This window comes from Carassius gibelio, chromosome A18 (assembly GCF_023724105.1).
Source record: "Carassius gibelio isolate Cgi1373 ecotype wild population from Czech Republic chromosome A18, carGib1.2-hapl.c, whole genome shotgun sequence".
NCBI lineage: Eukaryota > Metazoa > Chordata > Actinopteri > Cypriniformes > Cyprinidae > Carassius > Carassius gibelio.
The window spans coordinates 10,182,113-10,207,446 of record NC_068388.1 but is presented as its reverse complement, the minus strand read 5'-3'; the positions used below and the strand labels follow the sequence as shown (position 1 = coordinate 10,207,446).

Genomic DNA, 25,334 nt, shown 5'->3' with positions numbered 1-25,334 from the left:
TATTATGAAGTGCATTCTGCTTTACATTAGTGTTCACATGCTCCACACAAACACTAATGTAATAAAATGTGCTCTATTCAAGTGGGGAGTTTCCTTTCCATCCCTTTTTAACGTTTTATACGAAAAGGTCTAGCTGTTTAGTATTGTTTTCTCCCTTGGAATTTATGACGTAGTTCTAGAGGGATCCAAACATTGCGCCTACATTTTGAACGGCATCTTTATGCATGTTTATAAATCAATGGCATCTCATAACATTAAGTTCCATTCATCACCTTCAACTTTACCACGTCTTTCAATACAAAATCCACTGGCGAGTGGCGTCAGAGAGGTTAACCCAAGCAGTGCAAAAACAGGACCGCGTTCATGTCACTCCCTCAAAGGCTGGAGGTTCACACCTCTTTTCAGGTTTACATCTGGACTGAGCTGCACAACCTGCTCCCCCTCGAAATCTAGTCCTCAGCGTACATTCACAGCCCTACTTAACTTGTCTACAGCTGGAAGATGAATTATGCGATTTTATTTGCAGCAGTGTAATAGTTAAATCAGTGCCGAATGCGTTATTTGATGTGGTGTGCGGTGCCTAAGCTTGAACAGTCCTCCACAGTGAGAAGATGGCGTCGGACGGAGCGAAAGGGGAGCAGCCACCTCCGCTACAAACACTGGTAACCACTGGCCCTGGAAGCCTCGAGGCGGTGAGATACATTTAAGCATAACATTACATCTCGTCAGCCGCAATGACGATTACCGCGAATGTTAATTATGGCAGCGAATGAATGGAGTTCGATAGAATTGGAATCGTCCGGTGCTGTGATCATAACTATCAGTGAATGTGTTACGGTGGTCCGTCTATATGGAGGAGACGGGAAGATTTTTTTTTTTTTTTTTTGAGAGGGGGATACTTTGTTAGAATTTGACATTAAGATTTATTATTGTATCCTTTATTTCGGGCAGATCACAAATACGAGGTTCTTTTTTCTTTCTTATTGTATCTTTAACGTGCAGCTGTGCACGATTTAATATGGTAAGCCTCCAGATATTGAATATTTACCAGTCGCGTTAATAATAGGTGCTATCTGTTGTCACGTTTCGAAATACCAATTTAAATCAAGGTATTATTATCAGTTGCTTTTTAGCATGTTTAGTTATTGCTATATATATTCATAAAATTATACGTCAAATAAAATATACAGTTTGAATGTATGTACTATATATATATATATATATATATATATATATATATATATATATAAATATATATATATATATATATATATATATATATATATATATATATATATATATATATAAATATATATATATATATAGTACATACATTCAAACTGTATATTTTATTTGTATTATATTATATTTATAAACACACACATAAAAACAAATATATATGTCAGACATACAAATAATTATATCACTATAATACATTTATAAAGTATAATAAACATACAAATAATTATATCATTATAATACATTTATAAAGTATAATAAATTAAGTAATAAATTGGAGAATTAATTAAATATTAAAATATACCTGCAACTACTGATAATGTGGGTGTATTTACACACGCACGCATATATATATATATATACACATATGTGTCCTGTATATATTTGTTCATATATATTTAATATAGGTGTACTTTATACATTTGATATATGTATTATACTAATAATATATATATGTGTGTGTGTGTGTGTGTACTGTAAATATATGACATTTTCTTAAATTAATATATTATTTGAATTTAACAATAATTGAATTTCAAACATTCTGATGACAAGTTTTCAACATATATGGATGAACCCCACTCACCACCCTTAAAAAATCAATAATACCCCCAGGAGAGATGCTATAGAGCCCTCCAGAACAATTTCCTCATAGGTTCTCCTTGCTCTCAAATGTATTGATCTGCATGCAGTGTCTTACGGTAAAGGGCGGCCTTTAGTTTCAGTAGTAAGATTTGTGTCTCATCTTACCATCTATCTTTTTAAATTAATTTTCATGACATACAAAACATCACTTGAATACCAAAGCCAGCCATATAGCAAATGCTTACAGATGATTGTTTCAGTGATGCACCGAGTGGCAGAAAAATGAAGCGAAAAGAGATGTAATGAAGCGGAGGCGGATTGGGGGTGGGGTTTGTAGTTCACAGGAGATGTTTCTAAATCGGTATGAATTTTGACTCAGCTGGCATAGTTCAGAGTACTGTGTCACACAACCGATCTGAGCTGCTTTAACTGCTCAAGGCCCTTTTACATTTAGAGTTGGGTTGAACAGGTGCGCAGACTTCAGCTCTGCCCATTGGCCAGAGGTGTGAAGTTATAAATCTCTGTCTTGTGCATCTAATACCCAGACACCTTTCTCAAGGGCTAAATACCCTTACCGTGGTATGTAAGAATAGTTTAATAGTTTGGGGGGAGGAGTTGTTTATCAAGTGTGTTCAAGTGGTCTGATCCCATCCATACTCAATCTGGCTTGAGCAAATAATTGTCGACAACAGCATCTCCCACTGACCAATATTGCCTTTTTTTCTTCGACCTCAGCACACTCATTATTGCTTTATCTGTGGATTCCCACTGGGGTTGCAAGTTTCATTAAGTGAGGATAACTTCTTCAAGAATAAATCATGCAGTAGTTATACTGTACTCTGACATCTGTACTTTAAAGGAACACTCCACTTAAAAAAAAATAGGCCCATTTTCCAACCCCCCTAGAGTTAAACAGTTTAGTTTTACCATTTTTGAATCCATTCAGCCAATCTTTGGGTCTGGCGGGAGCACTTTTAGCTTAGCTTAACTTAGCATAGATCATTGAATCTGATTAGACCGTTAGCATCTCGCTCAAAAATGACTGAAGAGTTTCTATATTTTTCCTATTTAAAACTTGACTCTTCCATAGTTACATCGTGTACTAAGACCAATGGAAAATTTAAAGTTTTGATTTTCTAGGCCGATATGGCTAGGAACTATACTCTTATTCCGGCGTAATAATCAAGGAACTTTCCTGCAGTACCACGGATGCAGCAGGCGCAGTGATATTACGCAGTCCTCCAAAATATTAACCAAATATTATAACATATATATTATAACAAATATGTTGGTTAATATAATTTAAATAATGGTTTTATAAGGCTGTATAATTCATGAGTTGTTTATTAATAAGTCTTTGGATTGTGTTTATTTTTAGCCGAAAAGTTGTTTTAAAGAAGAAGATTTATAATTTATCTGTCCATTAAGATTTACTGGTGGAGATGAACCAATGTATCATAAACTGATATTTATTTGCCCATTATTGATCACATTAAAATAACCAGTATATCAGACATTAGCATGAAAACACAGTTGAAAACACAGTGTAGAAAACAGCTATTGTTTGTGTGGAAATATTGAAATCATTCCACAGGTTTAGGGGCCAAAGATATATTTTGTAAATATGTTATTTTATTTAGTTTTCATTGCTGAAATTGCCGTCAGACAAAATTGTTCGTAATTACTACACAAAGGAGTTTAGACTAAACAGAACTTCTGGTTTTAAAAGTAGCTGGTTAATGTTTCAGTGAAAACTTAATACTGTGGGCCGTGAGATCGTTGCCCACTCAACACCTCCTCTGCCAAGGATCTAGGAGACCATCTGAGATATGCAGTGTCATTTTCCTGTAACAAGGCTCATGTTCTTGCTCTGTGTGTTTCAGAAATGCGAGTTGAACATCGACAACCTGAGCAAACCAGAGCTCCTGACCCTTTTGAGTATCATGGAGGGAGAACTTGAGGCCAGAGACCTGGTCATTGAAGCTCTTAGGGTGAGTATGAAATCTCTAAACTTGTATGTCCTACATCTGTGCACTCTAACTGTATAAAAAAACATATCATCATTATATTGAAGACTGTTATGGTAGGTACAGCATTTCACCTAAAAGTGGTTAGGCACATTGGGATTCAGGGGCTCTTCCATATTTTTAACCAAATGCTTGTCTCTATACACTTTTTTTTTATTTCACAGATATATGTAAAATCTTTGGGGTTAGTAAATTTGTCATGAATTTTTTTTTTTTCACTAAGGATGCATTAAATTGATAAAAAGTGTCTGTAACAACATTAATCTGTAAAAAAAAGATTTATATTTAAAAAAAAATGCTCTTCTTCTGAGCTTCTAGCCATCATAGAATCCTGAAAAGATATATCATGGTTTCCACAAAAATATTAAGCTGCACAACTGTTTAAAACTTATTAAACTTATTATTAATGAGCACCAAATCAACAGAGAATGATAAAAATTATTTCATCATGTTACACCGAAGTTTAGAGTAGATTTGACTTTTGCCATCACAGGAAAATAATAAATCGAAAATTAAAATAAAGCAAACGGTTCTTTTGAATTGTAATAATATTTCACAGTATTGCTGTTTTACTGTATGTATGATTAAAAAAAATACAGCCTTAGTAAGCAAAAAAGGTACTTCTTTCAAAAACATTTAAAACAATCTTACTGACCCCAACCTTTGTAGTTCAGTGTACATACACAGTGGTTGTTTGTTTTTGACAATCCAGGGACACATTAAATGTCTTAAGGAGATAGAAAGTGTTTAGGGCTCGGCAGAAGAGCCGAGTCAAGGGGATTGTAAGGTCATGGTGCAGTATTTGTCCTTATTTGTCTTTGCATGAAAGTCAGATGTTCACACTGGGGTAAGAGTCCAAGTGCATCTGATTAAGATTTATGTGTCACTATATTTTCAGGTGTTCTAGTTCAGGTTGTCTTTGTGAGTTTCTAGGCCAGTGTATTTGCCAAACAATGGGCACATTTTCCAGTCTCCCTTCCTGTCTTTTTTTGCTTTGTTTATGCAGGTTTGTGATGTTAACCTTCTTTTGCTTTACTTTGAGATGCCTTCCATGCATTTTAGAGGCTGCTCTTTTTGTTATTACTTGGCTGCAAGTATTTCCCAGCTGGTTCTCCCCCTGTTGATATACTATCTCTTTCTCTCCCTCCCTCATCCCTCATTCCCTTTCCACAGCAACCAGCTCAAGCACAATGGTCTCGTTTGTTTTCCTAAGGAGATAGTGATGGGGTCAAATGTGTCCATACTGACTTGTAGGCAAACCACTTTTAAAAAAAGCCAAATAATAACATTTTGTTTATTTTCTAGCCCATACTGTAAATATTGCATTTGATACATGAGAAATGAAAGCAGCAATCCTATGCATTATTAAGAAGCTATGCGATTAATTAGCTAGCTGAAGAAGCTCTGCGTGATGTATCATTTTTCGTCAGAAACAATGGCTGGACATAAGTAGATTAACTGTGGAGTCACATGCCTACAAACCCTCGGACTTGCGTTCAGAGCCGGCCTGTTATATCAAGTCACATCAGCTCAGTTTTTGAGCCATTGTCTTCTTACATTGTAAAATTCATCGCAAGATAAATGGAAGGTCTTTAGTGCAGACAGATCACTTTGAAAGCATGAACAGTCCCATATGGATATCTGGGGCTAGAATATTGATGCTCACAAGCCATTACGTCTCAAGTGTGCTTATTTCCATTCATAAAGCCAGAAGTGTCACTTGGAGTAATGGCGGGGTCTGTGTTCAATGGCAGGACTACAGAGTAACTTTTCTGACACAATGTAGTTTATTAGTTAATGTTCTCCTCATAAGTTTGTCATTATGTTATTCTTCATTTCCCCACTTAAAAAACAAACAAAAAACAGGCTAAAGCTAGTGTGAATGTCCGTGCCGGTTAAGGTGGGTTAGCGCTAATTTAGCCATACCCATAATGTTCACTTTGCTGGGGAAGCTAGTGTGGCACTAGTCAGTATCTTTAACTAGAGATACACCGATTGCCATTTTCTTGGCTAATTCCAATTTCCGATTTTTTGTAAGTGTGATCTGCCGATACTGATTTTTGCTGATTTTCTTTCTAACTATAATTGACAGCATATACAAACAAAAATGTACTTTTCTTCAAAGCAAAGTGTTATTTTCATAATATAAATGATTAAACATTGCAATTTCCCAAGTTATAGGATCTTCTCTCACTTAAACAACTCTCAAAAAATAAAAGTGGGTTACTCCGCCGCGGTACCCACGAAGAAATCTAAAATAGTCCGAATATAAACACTTATTATAGGTGCACCCTAGTGATTCAGGACAGGCTAAAAACACGGTTTGGAAAATGGATTCATGGTGTACTCGCTTATTATATACATTTTTTAAAATTTTGAACACAAACAAAGTTACGGACCGCAGCTCTGATTGGTTGATTTCTTCCCGGGAGCGGTCTGAAACTGCAAATGGCTATAGGACCACTGGGAGGAGCCAGAGGAGCTGTGATTTCTGTGATTTTTTTCACAGATTATCTGTCTCATATTCTACTGTCAGGACATAATGACAGGTTTAATAAATATGTAAAAAATATTTTTTGTTACAAAAGTTCCTTACTGCACCTTTAATGATAAGTGGTTCCCCCGTGTTTTATTTTAGCCATACAAGTCTGACAAATAGCAAACTTAGTGTCTTCTACACTCACAGTAAAAAACTTCCACAACAACAACATGTTTGCATTAGGGCTGGGTTTTGAAACAGTTTTCATGATTTGATTCGATTCTCATTCATAAGCTTTCGATTCAATTAGATTACCAATTTGATTCGATTCAATATCGATTATTTTGGATATAGTCCTTCAAATTATTATACGGTATTATGATTATACGGTAGGTATTTGTATTTGTTTTTTTTTCTGCCATCTTGGCTCTTTTTTTTCACTGACCTTGTAGTAGTGCATTGTGGTACTACATTCTCTGCAAAGGATACATGTGCTGCTGCATTAGAATTTGGCCAAAAAAAGTATTGTGGGACAGTCTTCACATTGGAAGCACACTGTTGAATGCCTTAAAATGCTGCCTATGTATTCAGCTCTCTAGGTTTTGGAACAGAGCCTGTGAGTATCTCCAGGGCTAAAAGTTCACAGCTACTCTTTTTTTTTTCTTTTGTTTTTAGCTTACTTCCATTGTGTGACTTGGAATAATAGACACACTGGACTGGAGTAGTGTAGGCTGTCTGGTTGTTTCAGCACTATTAATATGATTGGCTGCTTTCTGCTTGTGCTGCTATGAATAGATGGAGCTGTTTAACTTCTGAACACACTTTCTGGCGCTGCCTTGTGAGCTACTGTCAGGTCATCGTTGCTAAATGAAACTGGATACAGGTTTAGAGCAGTTCAGTTCCTCTTTCTCCATGCGTATGAGTGATCGTTTGTTACAGTGAACATGTTTAGCCTCTGATGTGAATGCATATTTACTGGAGCCGCTGGCCCAGTTCACATTCACATGGCTATTACAGGGAGCGTTGTACATTTTCACATTCTTTTTGTGAGGTAGATGGTAAGAGTTATTTCCCGGTGTGACTTATAGAAATAGTGCACAAACACACTGTGTACAGGGGCCAAATTAACACTGCACAATAACTTTACAGGTAACTGCAGTGTACATGGCTTAAATGAAATTATATTGTGAATGTTTAAAATAATATTTATATTTATATATTAGTTTTATATCACTAATAGCAAATCATTTTGGACACTATCTTCTAGCTTTATGTATAGGTATTGGAATATTATGTCTGAGTATCTATTAATATTTAATAGGGGTGGAACGGTTCAACTTTTTCATGGTTCGGTTTGTTTCACGGTTTGTTTTCACAGTTCGGTATGTGCTATGTTTATGGAATAACTATACTTTCTAATAAAAAAAGACATGAATATTTTATCCAACTACAAGCAACAGCACAAATAAATACAATAGAGTAAAGATACGAATAATAAGTGAATTTCAGTTTGTTTTTGTTTTTTTAGGTAGGTCTAGCATAAGTTTTTAGGTACAGAAATTGAATAAAGTAATCAAATGTAAAACAGCATTGCATATTGGACTGTATAAATTAAAGAGTATTCTTTATTAAAGTTACAAAAGCTTTTTAATCCAAAGCAGTGAGTAATTTCTTTGTTGTTGCTGTTCGATTAAGACTGTCACTTTAAGAGAATGCACTGATACAGTTGGCCTACGTTAAGCCGGCTATGTCTGCTGTAGGATACGTACCAAAACGGTCATTTTGACATAATTTTTGTCTGAAATTGTCCTTTTAAACACAATACTTAAGAGAAAACTTAATATTTGTGCTCATTCTGAGGCGCGGGTTTGCGCGCTTCGGATGAGCGCACGCACAAATCTTCTCAATCTGTGCGCAAGCTCTCGTCCTCTGGCTCTTAAATGTTTAAACTGACAAAGCTTAAATGAGTTTAGTTTAAACACAGATATCAACGTGTGCTGTTCAGGCCTCTTCTGTGAGCGCGCGCTGTCAGCTACCGGGTGATAAAATGACTGCTCATATTCCAGAAAACGGGATTCGCGGTGAACAAAAGGGAATGATTTGTCGAGTTTTTTTTTTCCTTTTTTCATCGCTGTTGTTGTTGTAATCTCCGGGGAGCCAGAATGCGCATCCATCAACAGAAAGCATATCAGCTGAACCCTGTTTGTTTTAGGCCTACATGTTATTTATAGCAAACCATATTACAGATGCTTTGTCAGATTTAAGTTGAACAGCGATCCCAGCGCGTGATGAACCGTGTGTGGTGAACCGAATGGTGTCTCATTTTGAACACTGTGGCCATTCAAGAAGACTAAATATTTGTCTGAATGTTTTTATAATATTGTATATATATATATATATATATATATATATATATATATATATATATATATATATATATATATATATATATATATATATATATATATATATGAATATATATATATATGAATATTTTATTGATTTATTTTGTATTATTTCATTATTTGTTTATATTATATTTATATTACCATTAGCAGATCATTTTGGATATTATCTCTCTCTATATATAGGTGTCTGAATGTTGCATGCAAATCAAAGACAACAGCTGGGAGATGGTTGTGTTGTGTCAGGGTATTTCTCTCTCTCTCTCTTTCCCTCCCCCCTTCCACCACATTTTACATTATATCTGTCAAATGCAAGAAGCAGAACCATAATTCCACATGCACGTGTCTGTAAGAGCAGCTTAGCTGATCCTCACGCTGCCATTCGGCGAGGATGAGGACAGTTTGTGTGTGTGTGTGTGAGTGTGTGTGTGGGTGGCTGGCTGGCTGGATGGATGGACGGACAGAAGTGCATGTTATTAGAACACTATTCAAACAGTTGAAAATCTATTGAATTTACAGACCCCATCCAAGGTATTTTCCAGCACCCTCCTGTTTATTTTGAAGTGCACTCTCAATCATTTAATCATTGCAAAATACTGGAAATCTTAAATAAGCAGAATAAATCAAGAACCGCAAGCATCTTATTCAGCCATTTTGTTTGTTTTCTCCTAATGGCTTTAGTTTTGCCAGAGTAGTTAAGCAAGATTCACTAGAAAAGAGCGGATAACGAGTATCTTTTAGTGCAGCTGTGTGCAGAAGTAAAAGAAGGGGGTGATCACTATTTCATGAAAGTCAACTGAGTCATCAAATACAGTAGGTGGGAATCCATACAGCGGTCTTTGTGTTCAACCGGCAGAAATAAGGAAATTTCAGGAAAAACAACTCATTTGAGGTTTTGTAAATGTCAGAATTGATAGTGAATTTGTGGTTTAATTGAGGCTAAAGGAGGCCAGCACATACAGTACTTGACTGTGTTGTTGTTAAATGTGATGGCACGGTGGCAGGGAGCATCCCGTTTGAGTGAGCACTCAGGTCATGGGCATCATGTTAACTCGCTGTTATTTCTGGCTGCAGGCCAGCTGAAGACCAGGCCTGTTGATGTGACAGCCGCCTCTCCACCGGGCTCTGTTTATTTATCTCTTCATATCTGTTATTAAGATATCACATTGAAGTCCACACTGGACAATAAATGCACAATAATGCAGCAGATTTACTAAATTAGGATTTATTTGAACCGTATATTGTCACAAAAGCTGATATTAAACCGTTTATCAGATGGTACAGAAATGGTCTCACTCAAGAGGGAAAATACATATTTTGTGTATGATGGCAGATAGACAGAGTATAAATCATGTTACTTTGAGGCAAAAGAATGATGTGAAATATAAGAATACAGTTTGTAGAATATGTCATGTTTTTTGGTTCCAAATAATTATGTCCTGCTATGTGTAGTTTTCACCACCCAGAAATGATTTTGTGTATTTTTTTATATTTTGACAGCTGACAGCATGCCACATACTGAACAGCCTATCTCTTGCAGTCTTGTTTTTGTCTGCAGAAAATAAAATAGTTCATAATTACTTACAGTACTAGTTAATCTTTTTTAAAAATAAATTACTACTTTTATTCAAGAAGAATGCATAAAATTAATCAAATGTGTCCGTTAAGACTTGTACACTGTTAAAAATGTAATAAAAAAATTTCCACAAATTAGTGAATCAACTCTTTTGGACATTGCTAATAATAAAAAAAAGAATTCTTGAGCCAAAATTCAGTATTTTAGAATTATTTCTGAAGGATAATTTATCACTGACAGTAGCTTTGCTATCAAATAAATAAATTACATTTATGTGCAATTACATAAATACAGAGTGCATGAAACTCTTGATGGTGCAGTCCAATAAGACTAACTTAGTCTGACGTAATGACATCATTGTCACATGACACAGCTGATTAGTTGTCTCCTGTATCGGTAGCCAATGAGCTCGCTGCTCAACATTCAAATAAACAACTAGAGCTTGCTGAAGCAGTGCAGTTAGCATCAGAATCCCTCTACCTTCCCCAGCTCCGCCTGTATAGATATGCTACAAGGTGACTCATGTATGCTATGGGGTTATTTCTTGTATGTTATATTTGCAGCAGAAATATTTCTTACATGCTCACAGCAGCATGTTGTGGATGTACTGGCAGTAGCAAGTCTCTGTACTTTCTCTGCAGCGGCTGCGTAGCAGATCTATTCTGCCAAGACCAAATATATTAACATTGTCATGTACATTGCCATGCCAATCATGTTGTCATGACAGAAATTACATTATAGTTGATTTGCATTTACATATTACTATTTCTTATCAAATAAAGTCTTGGTAAGCACAAAATCCCTTAAAAAAAGTCTTAAAAGCCCCATCATTTAAAATGGTTTAATATGTGCATAGCAGTCTGTTTCTACTTGTAAAGTGTCCGGTTTAATCAGCCCGTTTTAAATTAGTAGATTGGTAATCAGAGGTTACTGTATCTCTTTGTTATTTGATATTGCAGTCATGATGGGTTAGAGTCATTGAGACAGACTTCAGGGTATCCCGAACAAGCAGGCCGTTGTCGATGTGTAGCACTTCTGGGGCTGTTTTGTCCTTCCCACTGTCTGAGGAGATATGGCGCTGCTCTGAAATTAGGCTGAGACACGATCCTTCTAGCATACAAATTGCTGTCCGTAGTCCTTGGAGAGCAGAAAGGTAAGTGTCCTTGCTTACCCTTAAACTCCGGCTGCCTTTTAATGCATTCCCTTTAATGCACTGCTGCTACAATGTCTGTGGCTGTTGTATTGCATCTTACACCGTTATCTGAGGGCCCCTTCTAACTTTGTCTGAGATACTACAACCTCAGGGTTACGAGCCCAGATCTTTAACTGCTCTGCCACACCACCTTTCTTTTTCCTTCCTTGTCACTTAACAGCCAAACCGAAATGAATCAGGAGCCGAATACTCAGTTGTTTAAAATGTCCGTGTGGATGAGTCCAGGCTGTTTCTCACTGAGCGCTGAATGGCAGTTTAGTCACTCCAGGCATCAGTTACTGGTCCTCTGCCAGCCTCCTTCCCCACCTCAACTGCTCCTGTCCTTATATTTCACTGAGCACTCTGTTGTTTTGAAAGCTGCAGTCATTACATTTCATGACAACCTTAGTTATCTTCTCAAGAAGAAGGCCAGACATTTCTATTACTGTATGAAGTGAAAACATCATTTCGAATATGACCCACCCGTATAACATGAAATTGCTTGCAGAGTGCAGTTTTGATGTCCTGTGTTGACCTACTTCCTTTTTGAAACAGAAAGATCGGATGGGATCATCTCTTTTTATTTAGAAAGAAATAAGTAATGACCTTATGTCAGCATTGAGCTATGATTTGCAACTTGCCGGTCACCTTCGGAGAAACTTTTAGGAGGAATCTAACATGTAGCCTACAATATAAGGCTCTAGCGCTAACAGACATGGACTAAACAATACAAAACTCGTGTTTTGATTTCAAGGACTTTCTTTTCTTTGTTGAATTCCTGAGCTGTATGAGTATGCAAATTTACTATCAGGCCACAATGAGGCACAGATGCGCGCTTCCCCTCAAATACATCCTTAAAATAAATAAGTTTGTTCTATTAAGCTACCCTGTACGCTAAGAAGACATATATAATGTGTCATGGATATAGCTTTAAAGCAATGAATATCTGTCAGTTAGTAATCTCCTGGACTGATGCAAGAATCTGCTCTGGTAAAGAAACAAGTTGAATTTGCCGTATACTTTATGGTGCAATGCTTTATTCGTTGGCTGTTTTGTGAAAAAGTAGTCATCCATTTTGTGCTCGTTTTAGCTGCTTGAGGAAAACAAAGTGTCATTCAAAATGGAGCTGCCTCATCATACATGCCTGTAATATAGTGCAGTTCACATAGACGACACTCTTTCTGTGCTATATGAATCAGACATGTTCATGAATTCTTGCTTCAACTGAAAATGGCACAAAATAGCCATGTTGTGATTACATATGGTTATATGAAAAGATACAGACAAGAATAATGTTTGTTTTGCTTGAGGAAACTTGCATTAAACGCCTGTGCATCTGAGTCTTGAAGACTGTGTGCAGGATATGGGTTTACACGTTTATTGGATTTTCATAGATTGGTCTGTGGAGCGCCACACTCAAATGTTGTTCATTGGAGAGGGTCATTAAAATAGGCCCCAAACATCATTAGAGAGGCATGACCAGGTTTAGCGTTCCAGCAGTGCCTGTCGATCTAGTGGCGGATATACAGTACACTGAAACCATCTCAAGTTCTGTTACAATGACTCTGTGGAAGAAAACCCCCCGCCAAATCCTCATGTGTTCAGCAGTGTTAAATAATTAAAGGATGTATGCCTTTCATATATATAATGACGTCACTATAAATACTCCTCATACTGTATGTGGGGACCATCTGTGGAGGATGGGTCTTGAGAAAATGGGCGCTTTCCTAGTAGTGCAAAATTAGTTGTTGATGTTTAGTTTAGCTTATATAATGATATATATAATGTATATCGCTATCTATCTATTTATCTTTCTATCAAAATATAAATAAATGCTTTAAATGCAAATCTTTTGAACTTTGTATTTAGAAGAGAATCTTGAAAAAATGTATCATGGTTTCCTCAGAAATGTTATATATATATTAGGGATGCAATGGATCGTAGATGATCCGTGATCTGTATGGACCAGGCCCTGTGGTGCTGCACACATGTGATTCACGGATTAAATGTTTAAGTTTAACACAGAATTGATTCCTCTTTTATACATAGACACATAATTGTTAAAATACCCGATTTGGCAAGTATTCGAGTAAGCACAATCGGTTATGTCTTAAGTGAAAGTAACCCGCTGAGAAAGAAACTGGATGTGTGTCGGTATTTGCTCGGTGCATTTGGTCTTTTGGTTTGACATTCCCTGCTGGATAGTTTCTTATGTTGCTACAGATGCATTTACTTGATCAAACATGCAGTAAAACATGAAAATATATATTCTGAAATATTATTACAGTTTAAAATTAATTTTCAATTTTAATATAATTTAAAATGTTAATTATTACTCTGATGGCAAAGCTGAATTTTCATCTTCAGTTTCACATGATCCTACAGAGACAGCAACCAATAAATATCTACAGTACTTCTGTCTGCTAATCAAATAACAGCACAGCTTATCAAAGATTAATCTGTATTCATTTGTGCAGTGAGCACTATTGCGTTATCTTACACTTATTACGTTTCTGTATCTGAATACAATTACTAACTTTTTTTCTAACTGTGTTATGTTGTATTCATTTTTGCTTGTAATTTGTGTAATTTTTGTTGTTTTATTACTACCTTTATTAGTTGAGCTAGTAGTTTCTGCTGTGGTATAGACATACTTAAAGTATGTTTTCACTATTTTTTTTTTATTTTTATTATATCTTTTTTTATGTTGTTGTTTTTTTTATTTTGCTGATTCGAAAAATTATCTGATCCGTGACTCAAAATCCATAATATGATATGAACCGTGAGTTTTGTGATCCGTTGCACCACTAATATATATATATATATATATATATATATATATATATATATATATATATATATATATATATATATATATATATATATATATATACACACACACACACACACACACACACACACACACACACACACACACACACACACACACACACACACACACACACACACACACACACACACACACACACATATATATATATATATATATATATATGTAAACACACACATATTATTTCTGTACTGCTGCCCCATGCATGTTACCCACAAGTACTCTGTATACTCTGGAGTACTGGAGTTGGCTTTCTCAGCCAATCAGCCGGTGTCTTGCTTTATGTGTGGTGTGCAGCTGTGGCGCATGGTTTAATCTTTCTAAGTGCATCCTGTAAGGAAGTTAATGTATGGTTTTGTTTGTGTGAAAACCTCAGTCTATGCTTAACAGGCACTTGTCATCATAGCATGCTGGGGTTACTTTGCCTTTCTCTTGTGACTGTGATGATTCACTCATTTGTGGCAACTGCTTCTGAGCTCATTCTCTTCAAGGAATCCAATAATCTTTTTTTGGTGCTTTTCTCTGCTGTTAATGCCAGTGAGCCACTGCTGTGACCTGTTTATGTAAGCGCTCCTTGCGGGGCTGAACTCTAATGTTTGGGCTCGTGTTGCTTCGACTTTTACAGAAAGGAAAAATCAGGGTTGGTCGTGATTCATTGCTTCACACTGTACACAGTATGGAAAAATGTAACAAAATGGGAACATCGTGTGTGCTTGAGCATGTGTATGTGTAGAATGTGTTTATTTCAGGTCAAATGAATTCACCCATATTTTTTAAATATGGCTGAATCTAACCCTGTCTCTGTTGCTTATCCATACAGAAGATGTCAGGCTGCATTTGGGATATATGCAGCAAAAGCATGGATTGTGAATCCCATAGGGAAGTCGTTTCTGTGTGTGTGAGTGTTTCAAATCAGATTAAAGCAGTGCCTTGAGCTTAATATGAATCTGACCCAGAAGTGAGTATGCATGTGGGAGTGTGACAGTTCCTCTTCACTTCATGAGCAGCGCTGTAGTACCGTCTCTATATTATCATGTCCTGTTATTTTGATGTCAACTATAATTCCTGTCGATAGGGATCAAGTCTGTCTTACTGTTTTTCTTTTGGTTTGACATTCCCTGCTGGATAGTTTTTATAGAGTGCTTGTAATTAAAAGTGCAAGATTTCCTCATTGCCTGAATTGCTTGTTATTGATTTTGTCTCTGACTCCGTCAGTTCTGTTTCACTTAGCAGGGTCTCATTAATTCGATTGGTAGTTTTAATAGAAATTTGACAATCAGCACAATGTCGTTTACTTAGCTACAGGCTTTATTTTTCTTGAACAGATGCCTTGAGACTTATTTTTTCTATCACGTCCTCATATCCTCAGAGGTAAACTGAAACCCACTGAAGAAACCAGCCAAATGTGCTGCTACAAGCTACAAACAGGTCAGAAATTAGCTTTTTTTAATGACACCTGGCAATAGAAAAGTGCAGGTGAATTAATCAGCCACAGAATATTAGAAAGGCCCAAACATATTATTTTATAGCTTTATTTCTTTGCAGCCCACTTATTATATTATTCAAGGATGCATTAATTACATCTTTCAAATCAATTTATGGTAACACTTTACTTAAAGGAGCAATTCTCACTATGAACCAGCTTGCATATTACTAGCATATTGGCTTCTTATTAGTACTTATAAAGCATATATTAATGCCTTATTCTGCAGGACCATATTTAAGATCCCTTAACCCTTCCCTATACCGAAACTTAAAGGGGGGGGGGGGTTGAAATGCTCATTTTCACTCAATATCCTGTTAATCTTGAGTACCTATAGAGTAGTACTGCATCCTTCATAACTCCAAAAAGTCTTTAGTTTTATTATATTTATAAGAGAAAGATAATCTGTACCGATTTTTCCCGGAAAAACACGAGCGCCTGGAGGCATGACGTGTGGGCGGAGCTAAAGAATCATGAGCGCCAGTAGGCTGTTGCGTTGAGAGCGTTTGGAAGCTGTGACATTACCGTGAGGAAAAAAAACATCCAAAACAAACCATGGCTAACAGTCAGATTCAGCATATATTTGTGATCCAGAATCAGATCCAGAGGCTGAAATTTAACAAGAGCAGCATCAGCAACGACGTCTCTATGTGGTATGTACCGAAACTGTATATATTTGCTTAGCGGTTTTAAAGTTCCACTTTATGTCGTCTTTTTTTTTTTTTTTTTTTTTTTAAGCTGTACATGTGGAAAGTGCAGTTTGATGACAACATCGCATGTTGTTTACTTGATGTGCTTACACGCTGATAGCTAAGTTAACAACACAGAGATATTTGAAGCAGTTTTACTCACCGCATGCGGTTCCAGCACATGATCGTGACCCATTTTCGTTGAGACTGCATTATCCTTAAGAAATAAACGATGTGCAAATCCGGCGTCAAACTGGGCTTTGTTTGTAAAACAAGCATCTTCGAAATGCAGGGAACAAACACAAACACTTGCACAACTCCGTTGATGCTCTGTAAAAATAAACTCCATCCACTGGTCCCTTAATGCTGTTTTTTTTGGTAATCTGTGCAGGGTTTTCTTGCCCTGGCAACCAAAAACACACTCCTTTTGTGACAATTCGCTCTCGCTCTGATCAGTGAATGTCTCTGCTCTGCTATACGGGAGCGTGCGCTCTTCCGGCAGAAGTGCCTCAGGACCCATATAAGGAAATTTTGCTCCATCTAACGTCACACAGAGCCATACTCGAAAAAAACTTTACGAAACTTGTGACAAACCGGAAGGAGTATTTTTGGAACAGAAATACTCCTTCAAACGTACAACTTAATTTTTGAAACTTTGTCCATGTTTAGCATGGGAATCCAACTCTTTAACAGTGTAAAAAACTCAGTATGCATGAAATAGCATTTCACCCCCCCCTTTAACAACTACCTTACTTAGTATTAATACGCAACAAATTAGGAGTTTACTGAGGCAAAAGTCATAGTTGATTAGTTAGTTAATAGTGAGAATTGGCCTTTAAAATAAAGTGTGATCAAATATATTAGATATATATACTACCATTAACATTTGTAGCTGGTATGATTTAATATTTTTACTTACTACTTACTACGGATGCATTTACTTGGTCAAACATGCAGTAAAACAGTAATATTCTGAAATATTATTACAGTTCAAAATAACTTTTCAATTTTAATATAATTTAAAATGTTAATTATTACTCTGACAAAGCTGAATTTTCATCTTCAGCATGATCCTTCAGAAATCATTCCAAAATGCAGATTTGATGCTCAAGAAATATTTCTAATTATTTTCAACATTGTAACAGTTGTGCTGCTCAATGTTTTTGTAGAAACGCAATATTTTTTTCTTGGATTCTTTGATTAATAGAAAGTTCAAGAAGAACAGCATTTATTAAAAAAATATTTGTAATGTAAAAATAATGTAAATGTCATTTTAAGGCGACCTTGCTGATTTTTTTTATTTGAAATACTTTCATTTAAATTATACTTTTGGTAAATTTTTTGACCTTAGACAGTAAGGGTTATGGTAATGTGGGTCAGGTGACCTGAACGTGATCAGGGCTCAAATTTGTGCTTGTATGAGAAGGTACATGACAGATGGTGTTTGCTATTGGGGGTTTTCAGATGGGGTGGGATGGTCTAGGGATCGCTCTGTTGCTCAGATTTTCTCTCCCCCTGTGGACCCAACCCCCCCCCACCTCCCCCCCAAACAGAAACCCTTAAACCTTTAGTGCCCTATTTTTCTACTGAAACAAATAATATACAGGCTGTATACCATATGCTATTCCGCCTTATTGTCAAAATGGAGCCCTTCAATCTGTCTAAGGAAACTGAAAATGTTCAGAGCTTGTAGACTCAGAGCCTGTTAGTCACAAATCTTTCCGACTCTGAATATTGAGTTTTACTCAGATGTGACTGTCACAAGACTAAATTTCTTCTTGTTTCCTTTTTTCCTCTCCATCTGCCTGATGCCTTTTGATCTCGCATTTGGGTTAGGAGAGCTGCGAAAGTACTTGGCCCACAAAGCCAGCTCTGTGTTGATCTAATTGAAAGGCCCCTTGTGAGGGTCTTTGGACACACACACACACTCGCATTCAAACGGAAGCGACACAGAAAAAGCACTTTCTTCCAGTGAAACGTCTTACTAATGGGTAGGGCTGGGTGATATATCTCCTGCGATGATCACGCCCATTTCGTCAGTAAAGTCGATTCCATTACAAATAAACTTGACTTGACATTTAAAGTACAATACGTTTTCCCCTGCTTCCTCTCCAGTCCACCTGGACCATTTAGATGGCAGAAAAGAATTAGTCATTCACAAATCACGATATTGTGATTTCTGATCATGATATTGACACACATTAGCATATGGCTGCTCAAATCTACATATTAAAGGAATGGTGCACAGAAAAATGAAAAGTCTGTCATTTCTTCTGCTGTGTGACGTTCTTCTGCAGAACACAAAAGATATTTTGAAGGGTGTGTAAAACAATGTTTTGTTGACCATAGACTTTCCACTGTATCCAGCAAACAGCAAAAAAAAAAAAAAAAAAAAAACACTGAAATGGAAATCAATGGGCTCCAGTGCTGTATTGTTCCCAACAATCTTCACATTTTTATTTAGCATTTTGTACGTGTGTGTGTGTGTGTGTGTTCTGCAGAAGATAAAATTACTATCAGGTTTTGGAATGACATGAGGGTGAGTATTGAGTAAACATTATTTTAGGGTGAACTATTCATTTAAATTAAAATGAGAGCGTGTAAATGATCTCGTAAAGTTAAATTACATCCTTGAATAATATTATAAGTGGGCTGCAAAGAAATAAAGCTATAAAATAATATGTTTGGGCCTTTCTAATATTCTAGTAATTTTGGAAAGTAAAATTTTGGCCTGAAGTGAGATCTTTTACCCTGTAGCTGTCATAGTAAATGGCTCTGCAGTTAAAAGAAATTTATGCCTAATGTCCTAAAAGATTGAAATTTCTTTCTACAGTATAACAGAGAGCGACAACTAAATCATGGCCTCATTATAACATTTGTACAAAGATTTTCCACAAACGATAATTATATCAGTCAGACGTAACACTTTGTTGTTTTGTGGCAGGTTTCTTCCACCTTATCCTCATCTTTACTCTCAATACCAAGCAGTGTGTTGAGTGTTGCTCCTGACCCCCATGATGGACAGATAAAGTAGCACATAAGGAGGAGGAGGGACGGCACAGCCTCTGTGATTATAGAAGAGATTTGTGAACGCATAGAGGAAAGTGCCAGATGGCTGAGAATCTCAAAGCCCTCCATTCTCTATCTGCCATGACACAGACATTTCTCCCGCCTCCAGCCTCTCTCGCTCTCTCTCTAGCTCTCAGTCTTTCCCTCCTCGCTCTCTTTTCCTCTCGACTTTGCGATGTTTACTAGTTCCTTCACAGTTGTCGGTCAGAATTAACAGGGGTTTGTTTTAATTTCTTTGTTTTCTTTTTCTGCTTCGCTCATGCTGTGCTTCCTGGGTCATTCCAACTCTAAAGTACATGTTTATATCTCCATGAAATATTATACGGGATAAAATATTAAACTTAGGCATTTTAAAGATGGAAATCAGATTTGTTTTTATTTAGTTTTACATGCAACATCATTTGTGGTGGGAAAACAACAGCACCATTAAATATTAGCAATGGATCTGATGGATTATGTGTTGTTTTGTAACCTTAGTTTTCTACTTTTATGGCAGACTGCACTAATAATGAAATAAGCCTGCTCCAGCACTGGTCTATCTGTTAAGTGGACTGAAAGAAACACACTTAGAGAACTTTTATGCCCTTGAAAGCTGTGATACTTAGCAGAAGTAAACTGATCCTGACACTTGCTATGAGAGTCATCCATCTCAGGGTTTGCACGTGTGTGTGTGTGTGTGTTTGTGTGTGTGTGTAGGCTGGTTATTTCCTTCTATGGTTAGGCAATAGTTGGCCATTAGCCTCCAGGATGCTTTGTGCTCTTTGCATGGCGTCTTCTGCTTCCAGTACACAGACTGTGTTAAACAGGGACGCCCTGTAGAGATTAAACTTGTAGATGATCTCTCCCATTTGATCTACTTGTTCATTTTACAGCATTACTTATCCAGGACAGATGGGTAGGTTAGATCAGCCCAGTGGGTTGCCTGAGACTGAGCATGTTTTGTGAAGACAAAGTCACTTATAATGTTCTTGTAAATCATTTCACATCATCTGTGCCTTACACTGTAAAAAAAAGTGAAATTTATGATAAAAATGGCGGCTTTGGTTGCCAGAATTTTACTATAAATAAATATTGTAGCAACATTTTAAGTTTTACGAATGTAGCTTAAAGTGTAACTTAAATGTAATGTTACACATCATAACTGATATAATGTTAATACACCAAAATAGTAAAATCTGTTTACCTATACCTTTATAATATAGAGACAGACACCATAAATAAACAGGTGGTAAAGAAAGCCACATGTTCATCACACGTAGTTTTTCCTTTTTCACAAGGTTCAGGGTTTATTGTAAAATTACATGACATGTCTTGTCTACTGTATCTATATATACTAAGGGAACTTGCTGTTAAACAGTTAACAGGTTTTTATGGTAGCAATTTTACAATCTTTTACCGGTAAAATGTTTTTTTTTTTTTTTTAACATAATTTTTATTGTATTATAATTAAGATGCATATTTCGACCAAATAGAGATGCAACTTCTTAGCCTCTTGACCCAGTTTACAATTAACATGGTTGCTGTGCCCCTGAATCTGTGAAGCATCTCCTTGCAGTGAAATACAGCATCCCTCATCTGTGCTGATATGTGTCAAGAAAAATATCACATTTGTATCTGATTGTTTGCCTTGGGGCGTTATGACAAGCCTGGCCTTTTGCTAACCCTGTTGAGATGACCAGCTGTTCTTGACACAGCCTAATTAAACGTCAGGCGTAATGATCACCCCTGAAGAAGTGCTAAACTGCTCTCTGTGTGGGCTTGTATGTTTGAGTCTGAGGATATACTGTGTTAAGTGGTTTTTGTGTCTGTGCTTCAGAGAGTAGAAGAGCGGAAAGGTTTCTTTTGTTATTAATGTTCACCTTTAAAGTACACGATTGTTTGCGTACTAAAGTTCCCACACAGAGCAATTCCCAAAGCAGATACCCATAAGATCACAAGCAAGGTTGGAAACTTGCATGTCTCTAGGCCGAAGCACATTAAGTCAGCAAGACATTTCTTCTCACCCACCACTTACTGTACATCCATCACAGAGCGAACATAATATGTTTTCCCACAGGCACCACATTTGTATCATAATGATGCTAGGATATGTATTTACCTCTAGAAGTTTTAAACATAAAAAAAATAATAAAAAAAATAAAATAGCCGTATTGTCATCGAAATTGTCTTTGGAATTCTGAATAACATAGAACAGCTTGCATACTGTATTCCTATAGTGATCAAAATTTGGGGTCGTATACACAAACCTTATTCAGAATATTCACCATAAATTAAATTTTATTTAAATGTGTGTGTGTTTGTGCACACAAGGGTGATTAGATACAGAGAGTTGTGAAAATGCAAAGCTATTGAAAATCTTAACCAGAAAATGAACAGGATGTTCCTTTAAATAAGCTCACCAATATATTGTATTTTTTTTCTTAATAGGCACGAAGGAAAGAAGTGTTCCTGCAGGAGAGATATGGACAGTTCAGTCTGACGGACCCATTCCTTGCCCTGCAGAGGGACTTTGAGTCAGGGACGGGGCCAAAGGACCACAGGCCTGTTAGCGCGAGTCCCATTACTGTGCTGGAAGCTGTTATGGCCCATTGCCGTAAGATGCAGGAGAGGATGTCTGCCCAGCTTTCGGCCGCTGACAGCAGACAGAAAAGGGTAAGACCACAAATTGAGTGTTTAATCGTGTATGTACATGTTTAACAGAACAAGACCACAGAAAGGATTGTGTGTGATATATTTCCAAGACTATTTTCAGATTCTATCTGAAATAAGTCCTCGTTTCCTGTAGGATTACATTGACATGATTAAGTTTGCTGTCTGAGGTTTGCTGAGGTGCTCCTAGTTATTCTCAGAATATAGTCTAGTATGCAGTGTGTACACCTCTGTGTGTGTGTCTATTCAGGGGTGTCTACGCTGATACTGTTCTGGCACAAATAGTGACATGAAATCAAGTCTGTGAGGCAAAATCCACTTTTCTAACCTCCATATAAGCATAGTACATGTCAGAAAACAGAGTGAGAAAGAGAGTTTCAGACAAGGAGAGCAATGACGTTATGGAAAAAGAAGAAGAGGAGGTGTTAGAAAAGGAGAGAAATGGATGCTAAGCTCTAAAACGCTCTGCCAGACACATTCGTAAATCTATATCTCACAGTTTGAGCTAGTGCTACAAATAATACAACAAGCTACATGATATCAAAGCCAGCCATGAACTTTAAAAGCACACACATGCGTGCTTCTTCCAAGTGTCCCCTGGCCCATCACAGCACACCATTTCTATTCCAATAATACACACTTGTGTTTGGTTTGTTATGGTGACAGTTCTCTTATTGCATTTGTACTGTTGTAACATTTAACAGCTCTTATATATAGTATCACTCACAATGAGGAAATGTTACATTATGTTTATGAATAGTATAAACATAGACAGTGATTTCTGTCTGTTACTAGCCACTGTGCTTAATGGTTTCTTTTGTTGTCTCATTATTTCTAAGCAAGTATTAATTTATTCATAGGCTAAGCAGCTTAAATATGTAAATAAAGCCTGCACTCCTGTAACATGTAGTGTCAATAAGAGTTAAATGGTCACCTTTCTTTCCTGCAAGTAGTGTATTGTGTGTCCTCAGCAGTTGATGGTAATAGTGTGTCCCCCTTTTTGATATTAAATTTCTTGTTGATTTGTATATTAAAAGCTACTGATAACTCAAAGCTCAAACTACTATCAAACATTTATGATGTGGTCAGCTCAGCCAGTACCTCAGCACACAAGTACTGTTCTCTTGACCTAGTTTAAAAAGATCCAGCTAATTAAGCCACAGTCTTCAAAAATAGAAAAAACATAGAAAAACACTACAATTGATAAATTAATGCAAAACGTCATTAGTGGAGCTTAGATATAAGCAGGAAGTTATGTAAGGTTTGCATAAAGTGACCTCTGATTTGAGGACATTTTCTCCAAAATTCATTTACTTGATTTTAAAGTAATATTCAATTCATGGTTTACTATCACTGTCCAAAAGACTTGACATACCTTTAATTGTTAATAACCAGTGTCTTGCTTTATGTGTGTGTTATCTACTCTCTGTGAGACTCACGTTTGCCCTGCTGCTGGTGTGTCTAGCTTGAAATGGAGAAACTGCAGCTGCAGAGCCTGGAGCAGGAGCACAGGAAGCTGTCGGCTCAGCTGAAGGATGAGCGAGAGAAAAACAAACACGTGGTGATGTCACTGGTGCATGAATGCAAGCAGCTAGCTGCTCGTGTGGTCGAAGAAAATCAGCGCTTTGAGGAGCTCTCGTCCCGCACTGAGCAGGACGGCCGTTCCGTTGGGCGACTGGAGGAAGAACTGGCATCTGAGCGACGTCGCAGCCAACAGATGGAAGCAGAGATGGAGAAACAGCTGGCCGAGTTTGACACAGAACGAGAGCAGTTACGTTCCAGACTTAGCCGCGAGGAGATGCGTGCTGCAGAGCTGCGAGCTGAAAGTGAGAATCTCCGCCAGCAGGTGGAGCAGTTAAGAACTGAGCAATGCAAAGAAGCCCCACCACTGCCTACTGCACCAGCATCTGCCCCAGTTAAACCCAAGACTTTGGCATCTGTGGCCGTGGGCACTGAGGCAACTGTCTGCAAGACTGCCTCCTCTCAGACAGATGTACCACTGGAAAATGAAGGGGCTAAGAAGGTGCCACTTTCCATCCCCATCAAGCCTACAGGTTCCACTTATGCTAGCATGAACCTACCTAAGACTTCCAGTGTGGGGCGGGGGCTACACCATGTGAGCTCTCAGGCAGAAAATGGAGGAGAGGGCCAAACACATTCGCATGGCTCACATTCACCTAGTGTGTCTGCTACCTTGCCGACTGGGGTCAGTCCACGTGTCCAGGCAGCCCGTTACAAATTCCAACCCTCTGCCTCGGAGCAGGACCAAAATGGAACCGCAAACCAGAGCCCCCCTTCCCGCGACCTGTCCCCCACAAATCGAGACAACTTTGCGGCTAAACAGCAGGCACGCCACACAGTCACACAGGTTCTCTCCCGCTTTACAAGCCCTCCAGCAGGTGGGCCCCCTGCAACCCTTCGCCCTGGTCTGCCACACTCCGCATCTGAGGGGGGACCCTTCACCGGGCGTTTGGGCCACTCCCAGATAGGCCTTAAATCACCAACTGTGGCCCGCATCGACAGGGGTAACCCACCTCCCATCCCACCAAAAAAACCAGGACTGTCCCAAACACCATCCCCCCCACACCCACCAATCAAAGTAGTAGGTGAAGCCAGCAGGTCCCCAGGAACAGGACTGGGGGTGGGCCTTGCCAAATCCACTGCCACCCCTCAGCTTCCACCAAAGCCCTCCATAGATTTGGGCGGTACAGTCCCAGCCTTGACTGCATCACAGGTGGGTGCTTCCTGTACCGGCTGGCCGTGGGGGTCGCATCTGACATCAGCATGTGTGGAGTGTCCCCTTGTCACCACCTCCTCCACAGCTTCCATTGTCAGTAGCCCCTCCATAAACCCACCTAGCCTACCATCCCATAGCCCCCAGCATCTGGGCAGCCCCCTGGCAGCAGCATCAGGTAAAGGGTGCTCCATTTTTCACCCTGCTTTCACTGCTTCTCCTATCTACTCCCCTGCTTTCTCATACTTGATATATTCTTCAGTAAGTCCTAGCAGAGGGGGACATAGACTTGGAGCAACCAAGAGAGGAGTATTCATACACGAATAGGGTTACCTGCCAGTTGAAATGCAGTACTT

General features: G+C 37.8%; 1 protein-coding gene across 1 annotated transcript in view; it reads left to right on the top strand.

The window, feature by feature from the left end:
- The first annotated feature begins 390 nt into the window (after positions 1 to 390).
- Positions 391 to 25,334, top strand: part of LOC127934454 (cortactin-binding protein 2) — a 39,057-nt gene continuing 14,113 nt past the window's right edge. Inside the window, exons 1-4 of the mRNA XM_052531844.1 lie at positions 391 to 692; positions 3,708 to 3,815; positions 22,023 to 22,247; positions 23,710 to 25,156. Of these exons, the coding sequence (XP_052387804.1) occupies positions 612 to 692; positions 3,708 to 3,815; positions 22,023 to 22,247; positions 23,710 to 25,156 (1,861 nt within the window). The 5' untranslated portion in view covers positions 391 to 611. The remainder of the gene's footprint in view (positions 693 to 3,707; positions 3,816 to 22,022; positions 22,248 to 23,709; positions 25,157 to 25,334) is intronic.